The sequence below is a fragment of the Nerophis lumbriciformis genome, linkage group LG18, assembly GCF_033978685.3.
Source record: "Nerophis lumbriciformis linkage group LG18, RoL_Nlum_v2.1, whole genome shotgun sequence".
NCBI classification, from domain to species: domain Eukaryota; kingdom Metazoa; phylum Chordata; class Actinopteri; order Syngnathiformes; family Syngnathidae; genus Nerophis; species Nerophis lumbriciformis.
In genome coordinates, this window is record NC_084565.2 from 8834230 (window position 1) to 8849544 (window position 15315).

At 40.6% G+C, this 15315-nt stretch overlaps 2 protein-coding genes across 3 annotated transcripts in view; one reads left to right on the forward strand and one right to left on the reverse strand.

Annotated features, from left to right (window-relative positions):
• Positions 1-573: 573 nt before the first annotated feature.
• The window catches only part of ergic3 (ERGIC and golgi 3), a 37285-nt gene continuing 22543 nt past the window's right edge, over positions 574-15315 (reverse strand). Inside the window, exons 8-14 of one of the 2 annotated variants that reach the window (XM_061977606.1) lie at positions 14487-14501; positions 14027-14058; positions 10601-10697; positions 4302-4366; positions 4085-4221; positions 1409-1464; positions 574-1333 (exon numbers count right to left, since the gene is read on the reverse strand). In XM_061977606.1, the coding sequence (XP_061833590.1) occupies positions 1254-1333; positions 1409-1464; positions 4085-4221; positions 4302-4366; positions 10601-10697; positions 14027-14058; positions 14487-14501 (482 nt within the window). In that variant the 3' untranslated portion in view covers positions 574-1253. The remainder of the gene's footprint in view (positions 1334-1408; positions 1465-4084; positions 4222-4301; positions 4367-10600; positions 10698-14026; positions 14059-14486; positions 14502-15315) is intronic. The other variant, XM_061977607.1, reaches the window with a different exon arrangement.
• Positions 7019-10488, forward strand: romo1 (reactive oxygen species modulator 1). Its single transcript, XM_061977609.1, has 3 exons — positions 7019-7141; positions 10041-10171; positions 10245-10488. The coding sequence occupies exons 2-3, from the start codon at positions 10041-10043 to the stop codon at positions 10351-10353; spliced, it is 240 nt and encodes a 79-aa protein (XP_061833593.1). The 5' UTR covers positions 7019-7141; the 3' UTR covers positions 10354-10488.

Sequence of the window (15315 nt, forward strand, 5' to 3'; positions counted from 1 at the left end):
TCAATTATTAGCCAGCTGCACACGTCTAAACTAGCTTCGGTTATATTCGGCAACCAGTAGCAGTAATAGTATAGGACTTTACCGCTACAATATATATACATATATATATATATATATATATATAAATAATAAATATATATATATATAATTTATTTATATATATATAAATATACATATTTATATATATATTTTTTAAAATGTATTTATTTATTTATTTATATATATATATATACGTACATTGAAAATACACGTAACCTTAACTCAAAATACTGGACATTTGAGGCATTTAAGAAACTACCCCCTGACAGAGGACATGTCCGGTGAAAAGAGGACGTATGGTCAGTCTATCCTAGCCCGTTAGCTGCTAGCATGCCGTGTGTTGTGCCTCGGTGTGCATTGTTTACACAACGTGCGCTACGCTCCTTAATATGTCCGTGTGGAAACTTGTTCGGTACACCTCCGAACCGAACCGGAACTCCCGTACCGAAACGGTTCAATACAAATACACGTACCGTTACACCCCCAGGGTTTTAACATGATAAGGGCTCGGGTTATAATAATCCAAACCCTAACTAATGTGTGAAAATGATATTTATTTGAGGTGATGTGAGTCACATTTATTGTCGGCCATTAAAAAGGAACACCAAATGTTTAAGAAAAATCAAAATATAAATATGTTTTTTCCCCCCCCACACCAACACACCCATCCCTGATTTTCAGGGTTTAAAAACGTACGAGCTTTAACTTTAACGTACGTTTGTGTCAAATCGGCTGCTTTTTCCCCCCGACCTTCTAGTAGAAAAATAGGAAGGCGAGCGTGTTGTGAATGAAAAGTGTTCCGTTCAAAAACGAGGATCCTTTCACTTCACGCTCCTTCTTCGGACACTTTTGGGGGTTTCTTGGTGAATGTGCAAAAAAAAAAAAAAAAAAAAAAAAAAAAAAGAGATGAGAACAGAAGCGAGAACAAAAGTAGCACAGCCGTGTTCCGAGAGGACGACTGGTTGTGAGCGCCACCCCGTGGTCACTTAGTTGAGGAGGAGGAGGAGGAGGAGGCGTAAAACCCCCAGGAAGCGGCTAATGGTGGCCGTCCTTCTCTGTGCTTCCGTCTGCGCGACTAACCACACAAAAGATGCTCGGTCCTCTCCTTACCTCTCGCCAGCCCGTCCTTGCACCGGCGTGTCGCTCGGGGGCCGCGCCACCCGGGCAGGGGGGGGTGGGGTGGGGAGGCCAGCAAGGGTGGACGGGGGGCGTGGTTAGGAGGCCTTGCCCAGCTCGATTTTCTTCTGGATGGCGCGGGCGGAATGGTAGATGAGCGCGTCGATGAGGCCCGCCACTGCAAGAGGAGAGAGGGGGGGGGGCACCGTTTAGCAGCAGGTGGTGGCGAGGAGGGCAGGGGGTGGAGTCTCACCTGTAAAAACGCCCCCAATGATGGCGCACACCCCGGTCAGGAAGTGAGTGAAGGACCTGACAGAGAGAGACCATAGTTAACACGAGTGCTGGATGGAGGTCACATGTCCAACTCAAGGCCCACCACATCATTCAATGTTGTCCTCCACGCCATTAAATTGGCCTGTCACCACCTTAAAATATGTTTTTCGCATCATTTATCGTGGCCCTTCATGTAATTTGGTCCTGCACGCCGCAGCGTCACGTAGGGGTGTAACGCTACACAAACATTTGGGTTCGGTACGTACCTCGGTTTAGAGGTCACGGTTCGGTTCATTTTCGGTACAGTAAGAAAACAACAAAATATAAATGTTTTGGTTATTTATTTACCAAATTTGTAAACAATGGCTTTATCCTTTTAACTATAATAATTCTGTCCACGTTAATCAACATTAAACTGCCTCAAGTTGTTGCTCAGATGAAATAAAATGACAAAACTTTTCTTCTACATATAAAAAGTGCAACATTAAACAGTTTCAAGTCAACTCATCATGCTTCATTTATTACAGCCTGTAGTTGATTTATTATGTAAATGTTAATTTTGATCAACATGTGATAGCAGGGACCCTGCCATTCAAAACTAGACTGCTACATTACTAATGATTAATGTATAATGCAGACAGGAAATAGCTTTTATAGACTGACAAACGTGGTTCATAAAGGGGTGTAAGTCGGGAAAAAACTACAAAAGCGTGTGTGTAAAACACGTGGCTAATTTCATCTTGTGGAGAACAGTCGGACCATGCTGGTGTCTGCAGAGATCACTTTGTAAAAGGTTGGTTTGAACCTTAGATTTGTTTGAGAAACTTTCTGTGATCCAATCAAGTTGTATTCTTTATCACATAGGTCGTGTTTGAGAGCAGAAAAATGTGTAAAGAGATCGCATAGTTCAGTGTTTCTGAACCGCCAGAGGAAATGTGTTTCTCGGCTGTGGTCTGTTGTAATACACTTTTCCACCACTTGTGGCAGTAATTTCCCTTGTGGATCATGAAAGTTTGTCTAAGTCTAAATATCAAACCAACAGAAAAGAACTAGAGCTAAAGTCATTGAGAAGACTAAAGTGGTGAAGCTGTATTTTCTTTTGCAACTGACAGTTTATCTAAGAAACATATATTTCATTGTTATCTATTATTAATTTACTTAGTGTATTTATTTTAGCAATTTTAATTTATTGTTCATCAGTTTTGATGATTTCCTTCTTTTGCAGAACATTTGATTGGTGTTTATTTTTGTAATCAGCCTTGATAATATTTGTGATTAACACACGCTTCCATATTACTTGACAAGGTTTATCCTGTTTGACTGCAATCATCAATTATGATCAAAATCAAGAATAGGGATACTAATTCAGTGTTTATATTTGAGTGGGCCCCAGTCCTCTCTGTAGTGTAAAAGTCGGGCCCTGGGGTCAAAAAGGTTAAGAACCCCTTTTAAGTTATGTTTAGATTGTTATGCCTAAAATTGACTACAAAGAACTCACGTCATGTTAAGTCCCTGTAATAAATATTGTGATTGTCAAAGTCATTCAAAAAAAAGTCATTAGAATAATACACAAAGCGTGCTACTATGAACATTATTTATAAGTTGTAATGTGTTGAAATGGTCAGATATTGTGTTTTTAAAGAACAACAGCCTTCCAGCTTGTATTCTTAGCTTATTTACATTAAGAGGAGAAAACTATCATTTATGGGGAATATTGATTTTTGAAATATGTAAAGTATGAAGGAATATAAAATACAAATGTATTTCAGTTTTAGGAGTTAAATGGTGGAACAAGCTCAGTGATGTAGTTCTTTGTTAAGGTTTAAGAAAACCTTGAAAGGTGAAATAATTGAAAATGAAAAAATATAGCAACAATTACTTTCATCTCATTGATTTTTTTAACGATGTTCCAGGCCTTTTTCTTTTCTTTTGTACGATTGTTAATCTGTACTGTTAAACTGCTCACACAAAATGGTTGATGGTTGATTATACGACCCAAATAAACTTATTTCATTCATTCATTGTTGGTCCAAACTAAAAGCTTAGTTGTTGTTGTGCAGGAAAGCAAAGTGCTTCATTCAACACGGATGACCACTTTATAGCGTATTTGGTTATATTCGTTAGCATCAAGAAAATATTCTTAATAATATCAATAAACTACATGAATACACTTCTTGTAGGCTCACTGAATCTAAATATTGTTGAAAAGCAAACATTGCTGGGAAGTCAAGCTGAACAGCGAGACAAAATGTGAACTTCACACCATTAAAACACTGCAAACATGAATTGTGACAGCAAAATATTTGTAGGTTGAAAATCAACTGCCAAAACTGAACCTATCCTTTTTCTCATTAGCGTCACGATCACAGCAATACTGCACTTATTTGTCAATCAAATATGTTACTTTGCGATGCACGAATAATTCAACATTGTCTTTAACAAATTAAAGCTACATTTGTGGACCCCTCCAGATGTCCAATTTGTCTACTTTAAATCATTGTGGGTGTGAAAGGAAGTGCGGTCGAGCAGTAACTTGAAGTAATGGTGAATAGTTTGAATCTTTAAAAAATGAGTTTTCTTAAGAGTGTGTCAATCCACTCCATCCCATTTCAAACATTTGTTTATGATATATTATCTACCTTTAAAACAGTCTTACCGGTGTTTCTCTGTAAATTTCACCATCATGGGTGACAGCTCGTACAAAACAAAGACACCTGGCAGGCCCTGGTCGCCGATCAAGCCGTTGGCAACTTTTTCATGTCTGGTGACTGAGAACTGGTTGCTTTTGACAACCTGCAGAGACACAAAAAGTCACATAGTACGACTTTGGACAGCATTCGTCACACACACATTTTCTTTTACACAGCACTCACCTCGCCATCTGTCTTCATGTATACGGTGGGAACAATCTTTACAAAATACTGGTACATCATTGAAGCTGGAGGACAAAACACACACAATGAGACAATCACATGAAACAATTACAATTTCATAATTAACTAGATGAGGTGTGAATGCTCCAATGCTGAAGTTGAACTGAACTGCTGACAGAATGTAGCATGAAATAGTTTGAATTTTCAAATCTTTTAAACGCTGAAATGACTTGAATATCGAAGAGTTTCAATTTCCAGGAAAACTGGAATTTGGTTTGGAACTTGGGAAAGTGTTAGTTTGAATGTCCAGGATGAGTGGAATGGTTTGAATAGGTTGGAAAATGTGGGAATTGTACAACTTGGAAAAATGTCCCATTCATTTCAATGGGAACTTCCTGGAAATTTGGGGAAAAGCTGCATTTAAAAAAAAATGATTAAGTGCATGAATGAGCTGAATTGGTTGGTGTCAGAATTGTTTAAATTGGGCAAGAAATGTTGGAGTAGTAAATAGTATTAGGGAACTTTGGGAAAATCTGGATTTTTTTTGAACTTGGAAAAAGGGTAGTTTGAATTTTCAGAATGGTGGAATGTGTCGAAGGTGGAATGGTTTGAAGAATGTGGGAATTGTGGAAGTTTAAAGAATGTCCCATTCATTTCAATGGGAATTTCCCATAAATGTGGGAATTTCTGGAAAAGCAGGAATTTTTTGGAAAATTGTAAAAAAAACTTGAATAGGCTGAATGAGTAGAAATTTTCCAAATCGGTCGAGAAATGTTGACGCAGTAACATGTTGAGTTGAGAAATTGTATTTCGGAATTTCTGGAATTTTCCCAGTTCTAAAAAAACGTAATTTTTTGTCCTGATTAAGAGGGATGTTTTGACGGTAGAACGGTTGAAATGTGTAAGGAGTAGTCGCCAGAAAAAAGGGTGGAAATAGGGCTCTGGAAAACCAGGAATTCTGGAAAATCCTGGAATTTTTTTGAACTTGGAAAAGAGGAAGTTTGAATGGCTAGGGTGAGTGGAATATGTTGAAGGTGGAATGGTTTGAATTGGTTGAAAAATGTGGAAATGGTGGAAGTTTGAAAAATGGCCAATTCATTTTTGAACTTGGAAAAAGGGTAGTTTGAATTTTCAGAATGGTGGAATGTGTCAAAGGTGGAATGGTTTGAATGGGTTGAAGAATGTAGGAATTGTGGAAGTTTAAAGAATGTTGCATTCATTTCAATGGGAATTTCTGGAAAAGCGGGAATTTTTTGGAACATTGTAAAAAAAAAAACTTGAATGGGCTGAATGAGTAGAAATTTTCCAAATCGGTGGAGAAATGTTGAAGCAGTAACATGTTGAATTGAGAAATTGTATTACGGAATTCCTGGAATTTCGGGAAAACCGGGAATTTTCCCAGTTCTAAAAAAAACGTAATTTTTTTTTTGTCCTGAATAAGAGGAATGTTTTGACGGTAGAACGGTTGAAATGTTGACGCAGTAACATGTTGAGTTGAGAAATTGTATTTCGGAATTTCTGGAATTTTCCCAGTTCTAAAAAAACGTAATTTTTTGTCCTGATTAAGAGGGATGTTTTGACGGTAGAACGGTTGAAATGTGTAAGGAGTAGTCGCCAGAAAAAAGGGTGGAAATAGGGTTCTGGAAAACCAGGAATTCTGGAAAATCCTGGAATTTTTTTGAACTTGGAAAAGAGGAAGTTTGAATGGCTAGGGTGAGTGGAATATGTTGAAGGTGGAATGGTTTGAATTGGTTGAAAAATGTGGAAATGGTGGAAGTTTGAAAAATGGCCAATTCATTTTTGAACTTGGAAAAAGGGTAGTTTGAATTTTCAGAATGGTGGAATGTGTCAAAGGTGGAATGGTTTGAATGGGTTGAAGAATGTAGGAATTGTGGAAGTTTAAAGAATGTTGCATTCATTTCAATGGGAATTTCTGGAAAAGCGGGAATTTTTGGGAACATTGTAAAAAAAAAAACTTGAATGGGCTGAATGAGTAGAAATTTTCCAAATCGGTGGAGAAATGTTGAAGCAGTAACATGTTGAATTGAGAAATTGTATTACGGAATTCCTGGAATTTCGGGAAAACCGGGAATTTTCCCAGTTCTAAAAAAAACGTAATTTTTTTTGTCCTGAATAAGAGGAATGTTTTGACGGTAGAACGGTTGAAATGTGTTGAAAAATGTGGAAGGAGTAGTCGCCAGAAAAAAGGGTGGAAATAGGGCTCTGGAAAACCAGGAATTCTGGAAAATCCTGGAATTTTTTTGAACTTGGAAAAGAGGAAGTTTGAATGGCTAGGGTGAGTGGAATATGTTGAAGGTGGAATGGTTTGAATTGGTTGAAAAATGTGGAAATGGTGGAAGTTTGAAAATTGGCCAATTCCTCTTGAATGGGAAAAATGTCCCAGTAAACCTGGAATTCTGGGGAATCTGGGAATTTTTGGAATTTGTCAATGGAAAGCCTGCGATTCCCGAATAGGCTGAACAGTTTGAAGTTGGAACGGTTTGAATCGGGTGAAACATGTGGACGATATAGCGCGCCAAAATCTGGAGAAGAAGAAGAAGTTAAATAATGAATAGATGCATTTTGGTGTGGAAAACCAAATGTATGTCTTATTTTCAAAACAATCTTTGTAAAAAAGCTTGTAGTACTAAAATGTGCCACTGCGAGTCGCTGTTAATTTAGTCGCAGCTAATTCACCATCTTGGTTACATTTCCTGTCTTCCGGCTATGGAGGTCTGACAGAAAGACATTTAGAAAGCTCCTAAGCTCAAGTAGGCGTTTATAACCCTTCAGCCGAGGACCAGCAAAGGAAGCTTGTTTGGAACAAAAATTCAGTGACGGTAACTACTTACTTCGCACGAGCAGCTTTCAGATTGTTCGCGTGTCGTGTATTTGCTGTCAAGGCCACAAGTGACGTTGGCCAGCTAGCTAGTTAGCAGCATGCTAAGCTAGTTAGCATGCTAAGCTAGTTAGCATGCTAAGCTAGCGCTACGGACGATTCTCACTCGAAATTAAGATTTTTTTTTTACTATGGATGTAGTGTTTGTGACGAACGAAAGAGTAACCTGGTATTGATACCACGTAGGGGACAAACTAAGAACATTATTGTCAGACGACGCTAACTAGGCTACCATGAATTGATTAATGTGGACCCCGACTTAAACAAGTGTAAAAACGTATTGGTGTGTTACCATTTAGTGGTCAATTGTACGGAATATGTACTGTACTGTGCAATCTACTAATAACAGAATCAATCGATGAAAAACCCTGTACCACTGGACACAGTCCAGAGGCTGTTATGACCTACTCAAATGATTAACCAGTGTTGTACACCAGTGTTTTTCAACCACTGTGTCGTCTGAGATTATGTCATTTCACCTAATTGGGTTAAAGCAATTATTTTTGCAAACCAGTAATTATAATCCACAAATATTGTGCCGTTGTTGAGTGTCGGTGCTGTCAAGAGCAGTGGTTCTTAACCTGGGTTCCATGGAACCCTAGGGGTTCGGTGTAGGTCAAGACACATCCGACTCATCGTGTAAATACAAATTTCTCCCTATCGGCATATTATGGATACGGCAACAGCTAACTGATTTGCAGGTGTGTAATTTGTTGTGAGTTTATGCACTGTGTTGGTTTTGTTGTTTGAACAAGGTGATGTTCATGCACGCTTCATTTTGTGCACCAGTAAAAAAAACATGGTAACACTTTAGTATGGGGAACATATTCACCATTAATTAGTTGCTTATTAACATGCAAATTAGTAACATATTGGCTCTTAACTATTCATTATTAAGTACTTATTCATGCCTTATTCGGCATGGCCTTATTATAACCCTAACCCTCTAAACCTGGCCCTAACCAAATAACTCTAAATTAAGTCTTTATTACTTAGAATATGTTCCCCTAGTGTCCAAATAACTCTAAATTAAGTATTTGCTACTTAGAATATGTTCCCCATACTAAAGTGTTATCAAAAACAAATAACTTTATATTGAATTTGAAAAAAACATTTTATTTTTCACTAAAGAAGAGTTCGGTACCTCCAACAAGGTTAAGAACCACTGGTCTAGAGTGCAGCAGAGTAACCGTGTAATACTCTTCCATATCAGTAGGTGGCAGCCGGTAGCTACCGTATTTTCCACACTATAAGGCGCACCTAAAAACCTCCAATTTCCTCAAAAGCTGACAGTGCGCCTTATAATCCGGTGCGCCTTATATATGGACCAATATTGAGCCACAACAGGTCTCGCAACTACGGTAAGCAGCCGCCGACTTCATTTTCCCCCGTAGAAGAAGAAGCGCTTCTTCTACAGTAAGCAGCCGGCAACTTCATTTTCCCCCGTAGAAGAAGAAGCGCGCTACGGCTGTTTCCCGTAGAAGAAGAAGCGCTTCTTCTTCTACGGGGGAAAATGAAGTTGGCGGCTGCTTACCGTAGTTGCGAGACCTAAACTTTATGTGAAGACCCAAAAATGGCTCCTATTAAGAGACGCTTACGAAGCAGAGTTTAAACTCAAGGCGATCAGTCACGCAGTAGAACACGGGAATAGAGCAGCAGCGAGAGAATTTAACATTAACGAATCAATGGTGCGGAAGTGGAGGAAGCAACATGATGACCTGCGCCAAGTAAAGAAGAGTAAACAGAGTTTCCGAGGGAACAAAGCGAGATGACTACAGTTGGAGGACAAAGTGGAACAGTGGGTTGTTGAACAGAGAGCAGCAAGTAGAAGTGTCAGTACAATCACTATTTGTTTTGTTGACATTCCCTTTAGCGCAGCTCCATCTAATGGATGCATAACGTAACCCCAGCCTCTACTGTAGCGTCTATTCTATGCGCCTTATAATGCGGTGCGCTTTTATATATGAACAAAGTTTTAAAATAGGCCATTCATTGTAGGTGCTCCTAATACTGCGGAAAATACGGTAATTGCTTTGTAGATGTCGGAAACATGGTTTGTTGTCGTGATCACAATATGCATACGACAGCGGGAGGCAGTGTGCAGGTAAAAGAGTATCTAATGCTCAACCCAAAAGTAAAACAAAAGGGGAGTGCCACTAAGAAAAGGCATTGACGCTTAGGGAAGGCTATGCAAAACGAAACTACAACTGAACTGGCTGCAAAGTAAACAAACACAGAATGCTGGACGACAGCAAAGACTTGCCGCGTGTGGAGCTGAGAAGGCGTCCACAAAGTACTTCCGTACATGACATGACAATCAACAAAGGAGAATAGCAACAACTTAAAAAGTCTGACTCTTGATTGCTAAAACAAAGCAGGTGTGAGGAATAGTGCTTAAAGGAAGACATGAAACTGCTACAGAAAAAAAGCCACCAAAATAGGAGGGCAAGACAAAAACTAAAACAGTACACACAGGAAAACACCAAATAAGTCAGGGGGTGATGTGACAGGTGGTGACAGTACACCTACTTTGAGACAAGAGCTATAGTGACGCATGCTTGGTTATGGTTTAAATTCATATTCAACAATTGCAAAAACCAACTTTTTACTGTCAATTTCAGCTACTGAGTTTCATTTTTTTATGTTTTCTGCTGGTGGTGTGCCTCCGCATTTTTTCAATGAAAAAAATGTGCCTTGGCTCAAAAAAGGTTGAAAAACACTGTTGTAGACGTATTGGAGGTTGCACGTTCACGCATTGTTTCAGTTACAAACATATCCAGACACGTGTTAGGAAGACTACTTTTACATTAAAATGTCCTCTGCACATCTTCCTTCTCCAGATGCCGGTTGCTGTCGGACCGTATGGGCAGACCCAGCCCAGCTGTTTCGACCGGGTCAAGATGGGCTTTATGATGGGCTTTGCCGTGGGAATCGCTGCTGGTGCCATGTTTGGTACTTTCTCGTGTATCAGGTAGGCTCCCCAATTTATTTACAAAGCTGCTCTCTGCTCATTAATGGAACACAGCAGTTTTCTCTGTCTGCAGAATCGGCATGCGAGGACGGGAGCTCATGGGAGGTGTGGGGAAGACCATGATGCAGAGCGGGGGGACGTTTGGCACCTTCATGGCCATTGGGATGGGCATCCGTTGCTGAGGACGACGAGGAGAAAGCCCTCTGTGCAATCTAAATACACCTATGGGACTTTTACACTAGCAGCCACGTCGCGTGTCCACTCATTCATGTCACACCACCATCTTGTTTCTTTCATTAAAAGGAAGCCCAAAAGTAGCCACATCTTGTGTCGGGTGTTGTGCTTTCTGACACCGACTTCCTGTTCTGCAGTCGGTGCCGGGCGACAGGTATGGGAGTAAAAAATGCTGAATGTTAATGCCGGACTGACCTTGTGGTGCCGTGACGTGCGTCCCGTCCAGAGGGTTGACGATGCCTGGGTAATCCTTGCCAAACGACAGGTGTTTTATCACATGGGTCATGTTGATCTGAACATATTAGAGATGCTTCGTCACCAGTATGTCAAATATCCTTACCAAGCAACCATTCAATTAAATCACCCAAAGTAGTGTAATTACATTTTGACCCACACTTTGGGGAAAATATTCGTAAAAGTTGAGGCAGACTCCAGCAACTATTGATTATTGTAGTAATTTATCGAAATCAGATTTAATGGCCAATTATGTTTAACACACAAGGAATTTGTCTGGGCTTTTGTTCAATGCAAGAAACAAAGAAAAATGCAACTGAGCACAGTACGACAGCGGCACCATATTGGTACATTAAAGAACATAAGACATAGTTGATGCAACCAGCTGCCACTTCAGAAACACTATTTCTAAATACAGCTACAAAAGTAAAACGGGAAAAATAAAATCGATTTAGTTTGTTAAAATAGTCGAGTAATCGGATAAAGTAATCTGTCGATTAGTTTAAGTAAAAAATAAAACACTATGCCTGGGACGGCGTGGCGCAGTGGAAGAGTGGCCGTGCGCGACCCGAGGGTCCCTGGTTCAATCCCCACCTAGTACCAACCTCGTCATGTCCGTTGTGTCCTGAGCAAGACACTTCACCCTTGCTCCTGATGGGTGCTGGTTAGCGCCTTGCATGGCAGCTCCCTCCATCAGTGTGTGAATGTGTGTGTGAATGGGTAAATGTGGAAGTAGTGTCAAAGCGCTTTGAGTACCTTGAAGGTAGAAAAGCGCTATACAAGTACAACCCATTTATCATTTATTTATTTACACTGGTTAATGTTCTGATCTTTTCTATTTATTTGACTTCCAGTAGGACCGATGCAATTCAGGTTACGATTCCTTTAAAAGGACCAATTCAGTTTAAAAAAAATCTACATTTAAAACGCACCTTTTTCCCCCCAAGATAGCGTTGCTGGTTGCAGGAGCTCTGCTCATGCATCCTCCTTTTGTTGGGTGTTTTCTGCCTTTTGATTTGGGCCTTTTTGGGACTACAACTAAGGCTGGCACTTCTATTTGTGAACTGCCTGGGGGAGCCTTTTGGCCACGTTTGCACCATAGACCAGCTGCTGGCTCTCTGCCACACCGGAATCCGCAGAGAGAGACCGGACAAAGAGACGGGGCTGCAGAGATGAATGAGCATGTGTCGAACACTTCAGCCTCCTTAGGCGAATTCTCGCTCATCTACGCTAGGGACGGGATCGGCAGTTCTTTTGACTGAACTGAATCACTAGAATCAGTTCCTTAAATTGAGTCGTTCAATAAATTCGTTCACCGAACCCCCCCCCTCCCAAAAATAGGAGGGGGAAGGGGAGGGCGTGCGTGCGTAGTACAGTACAGTGCAGACATTCGCGGGAGAAGCAGCAAATAGAGTGAACTACACAGCTCTGTGCATGCAGTACACCAGGCAGTGAGTGACAGTCAGCACAGTTCAGTACGTGAACCTGAATCACTTCTGCAGCAGCAGTTCTGTGTGCAGGTCGGCGAATCATGAGTCAGTCAGTAACACCTTCCCCAGCGGCAGATCTCGGTGTGTGTCAGTTCGCCAACGACACAAGCCCTCAGCACCCAATGAACGACGCGCACAGTGACTGAACGAGAGCCTCAATGTGACGTCCTCCTCCGCGACACAGTCACTTCTCTGTGTCAGTAGGTTCGCGAGTCCTGATTCTGTCGTTCACTGAGTGATTCATGTCGTTAATCCGCGGTGATTAACGACATGAAAGTTCGCTCAGTCCCTCCCCCCGCCCCCATGATGAGTAGCTGGCTGCGTCGTTCGCCGACGTCGAGGGTTCAGTGAGTCACAGAATGCGCCAGTTCCACTCATACCGGCATGGTCGCGGCGGAGCTCAACTGAACTGAGAAAGGAACGAATCAGTTCATGAAGTGATCCAGTTCAGAACATTCACTCAAAAGATTAGTTCGTTCGAACGAATCGTTCGCGAACGACACAACATCAATCTACGCAGACCGGACGTTGGTGGGGTGCTAGTGGGCAGCCTAGGACGGAGTTTGCTCTCTTGGTTGCTTTGTTGGGTCTGTTCCTGTCTCTCGCCGTGCACCAAGCCCTGCTGACGATGACGTGGAGCACTGCAGAGGCCACCATGGTGGGTACAGTATGTGGGTGTTGTGTTTTTGTTTAGGTTTTTTTACGCGTGGTGCAACCGTATGAGCGCAATATGTATTATTTGCTACTTTTTGGGGGTTTTCGTTGTTTTACTTTGTAGCTGTATGTAGAAATTGCGCCGCTGAAGTGGCAACTGGCTGCATAAGCTCTGTGCTCCTTTTAATGTATTTTTTGTTATTTGATGTTTCCCTTGTTTTCACCTCTTTTTTTCCCCCCCAGATTGCAAATGAAACCACGCCCCCCCCCTTTTCAAAAGTATCAAATGATCTTTTAAAAATGTGCACCGTTTATATATACAGTACATCTTGAAGCATACTTGCCAACCTTGTAATGAAATGTAATGAATAAAATGCCAAAGTTGTTGATAAACAAGCAATTATTTTAATAATTAAATATGGTCATTTTAAATGAATTATTATGATAATTTAAAATGAATTATTTCATATATGTTTATTTTAATTCTATGGCTGGATGTAATAAGCAGTCAGAAAAAATACAAATAAAAATACAATTACTTTTGATGTTTTTAGCAAAATATAGTAAACATTTTTATTTTTTTTAATTAATAAATATATTTATTTTTAGGTAAGATAAACATAATAATACAATTTGTCTCTAGTATGGATGATTTAGTTCTTGTCACCCTGTTGTCCTCCCGTTGTGAAAAAAGGCTGTCCTCACTCAGGTCCGCATGGAACTGGAGGGGGCGTGGCCTCCAGCGCTGGCTGAAAATCGGGATATTTTCGGGAGAATATTTGTCCCGGGAGGTTTTCGGGAGAGGCGCTGAATTTCGGGAGTCTCCCGGAAAATTCGGGAGGGTTGGCAAGTATGTCTTGAAGTCAACCCCACTATAACCCCACAGACACAGTTGAAAATGAACTTAACATTATATAAATTCACAATACACTCGCCAATTGATTTTGACTGCATTTAAAAAAGCAGCTCCTCCCCCTTCTGGCTGAGAGCCTTACTTTATGTCCAAATACGTACGGCCACCTCCTTGTGACATCACAACGTTGTCAGACTGCAAAACTCTGCGAACACTACAGACGCATGCAAAACTGCGCGCAAGCCAACACCAAAATGCATAAACCTTACGATTTGATGCTTTGGCTTTCTTTAAATAAGTAAAAGTGCGGTGAATTTTGTTTCCACCAAGAGGTTCCTGTATATCAACTATGAGATTGCACATGGTCCAGGACAAAAATGTACTACTTACGTTGTCTAAACCAAAACTCTGAAGGTCGTGAACTGTCAACACAAAAGAAAGCAACAATTACAGTTGGAAATGTTTTACGACACCTATGTAGAGCACATTGAGCCTGTAAGAGAAGTTTCAAGTCAACCACACTTTTTAGGCGATGGGTAAGACCAGGACTTTATAATGGCGACATCATGTGGTTGGCTGGCGGCTTAGAAAAGTAATATCACAGTGCTCGCAGTGGGCAGGTATGCTAAATTTAACTGGTTCAGCAGGAAGAAAAAGGTCATTATATTAAACTGGTTTGCTAAACACTGACTTTCAATAGTAATAAAAACACTTAGAGGCGTAGGTTAAACTTGGATGAATATTCTACCAACAGAATCAAACAGCAAAAGATGTTTCATAATACGCACTGAACATCAAAGCACTATCATAATGAAAGCACTCAAACAGTCTGCAAAAAAGATGGACTTACTTTCCACAGCGTGCACTGCAGAAAGAAGAGAGAAGAAACACCAGATGATGATTTTGAGAGACAGAACACATCAAAGTCATGTGCAGGCTGAGGCTGAACGGTGCTTTTGTTTGGCTTCACTCTTCATGAGTGTGAGAAATGTGTCTTTAAGTCTTTTTGGTGTGACCGTGCAGCCCCAGAGACATGAAGCAGTAAAGGCTGGGAGGGGAACATGGAGGCTGGATGTTCATTCGTCGGTGGTTCTTGTCTCTTCTCCGCAAACTAAAAGCATAAGCGTCACAAAAATAACAAAAACAAGAACAAAGCCATTGTACTATCAACTCAACAAACCTGAGTAATAACAATACTAAAACTGCTAATAACAGTACGTGTTTGTTTCCTATTCATCAAAACTAGATGGAAACGACGAATGTCGTAAACATACCTGCTAACTAGGGTTGTACGGTATACCGGTACTAGTATAGTACCGCAGTACTAATGAATCAAAAACGGTACTATACTCCGTTTGAAAAGTACCAGTTCGCCCTATTTTTTTTAAACGAGCATGACGGCACGTCTTTGTCACGTGGTGACATTGCTGGTGTTACGAGTAGAGAAGCATGTTCGGCAGCGCACAATCACAGAGTACTTACAAGTGTGTAGACAGAAAAGGGAAAATGGGATGCATTTTGGCTTAAAAACTAAAGATAAAGGTGAAGTTATAACACTGAAACGCCCACAGGAAGAGGTGCTTTAAGACATGACGGATAACATCCATCCGCAATCGGCAGTGTTTTAGCTACTTCTAAATCACTCATCCTGGCCTCCATAGTGACAAATAAAATAAGTT

Bases quoted from the DNA above. Each gene is read 5' to 3' on its own strand.
- romo1 (XM_061977609.1), top strand. From the start codon at position 10,041: ATGCCGGTTGCTGTCGGACCGTATGGGCAGACCCAGCCCAGCTGTTTC. The intron at 10,172-10,244 runs GTAGGCTCCCCA...CTCTGTCTGCAG, and splicing joins GGTACTTTCTCGTGTATCAG to AATCGGCATGCGAGGACGGG.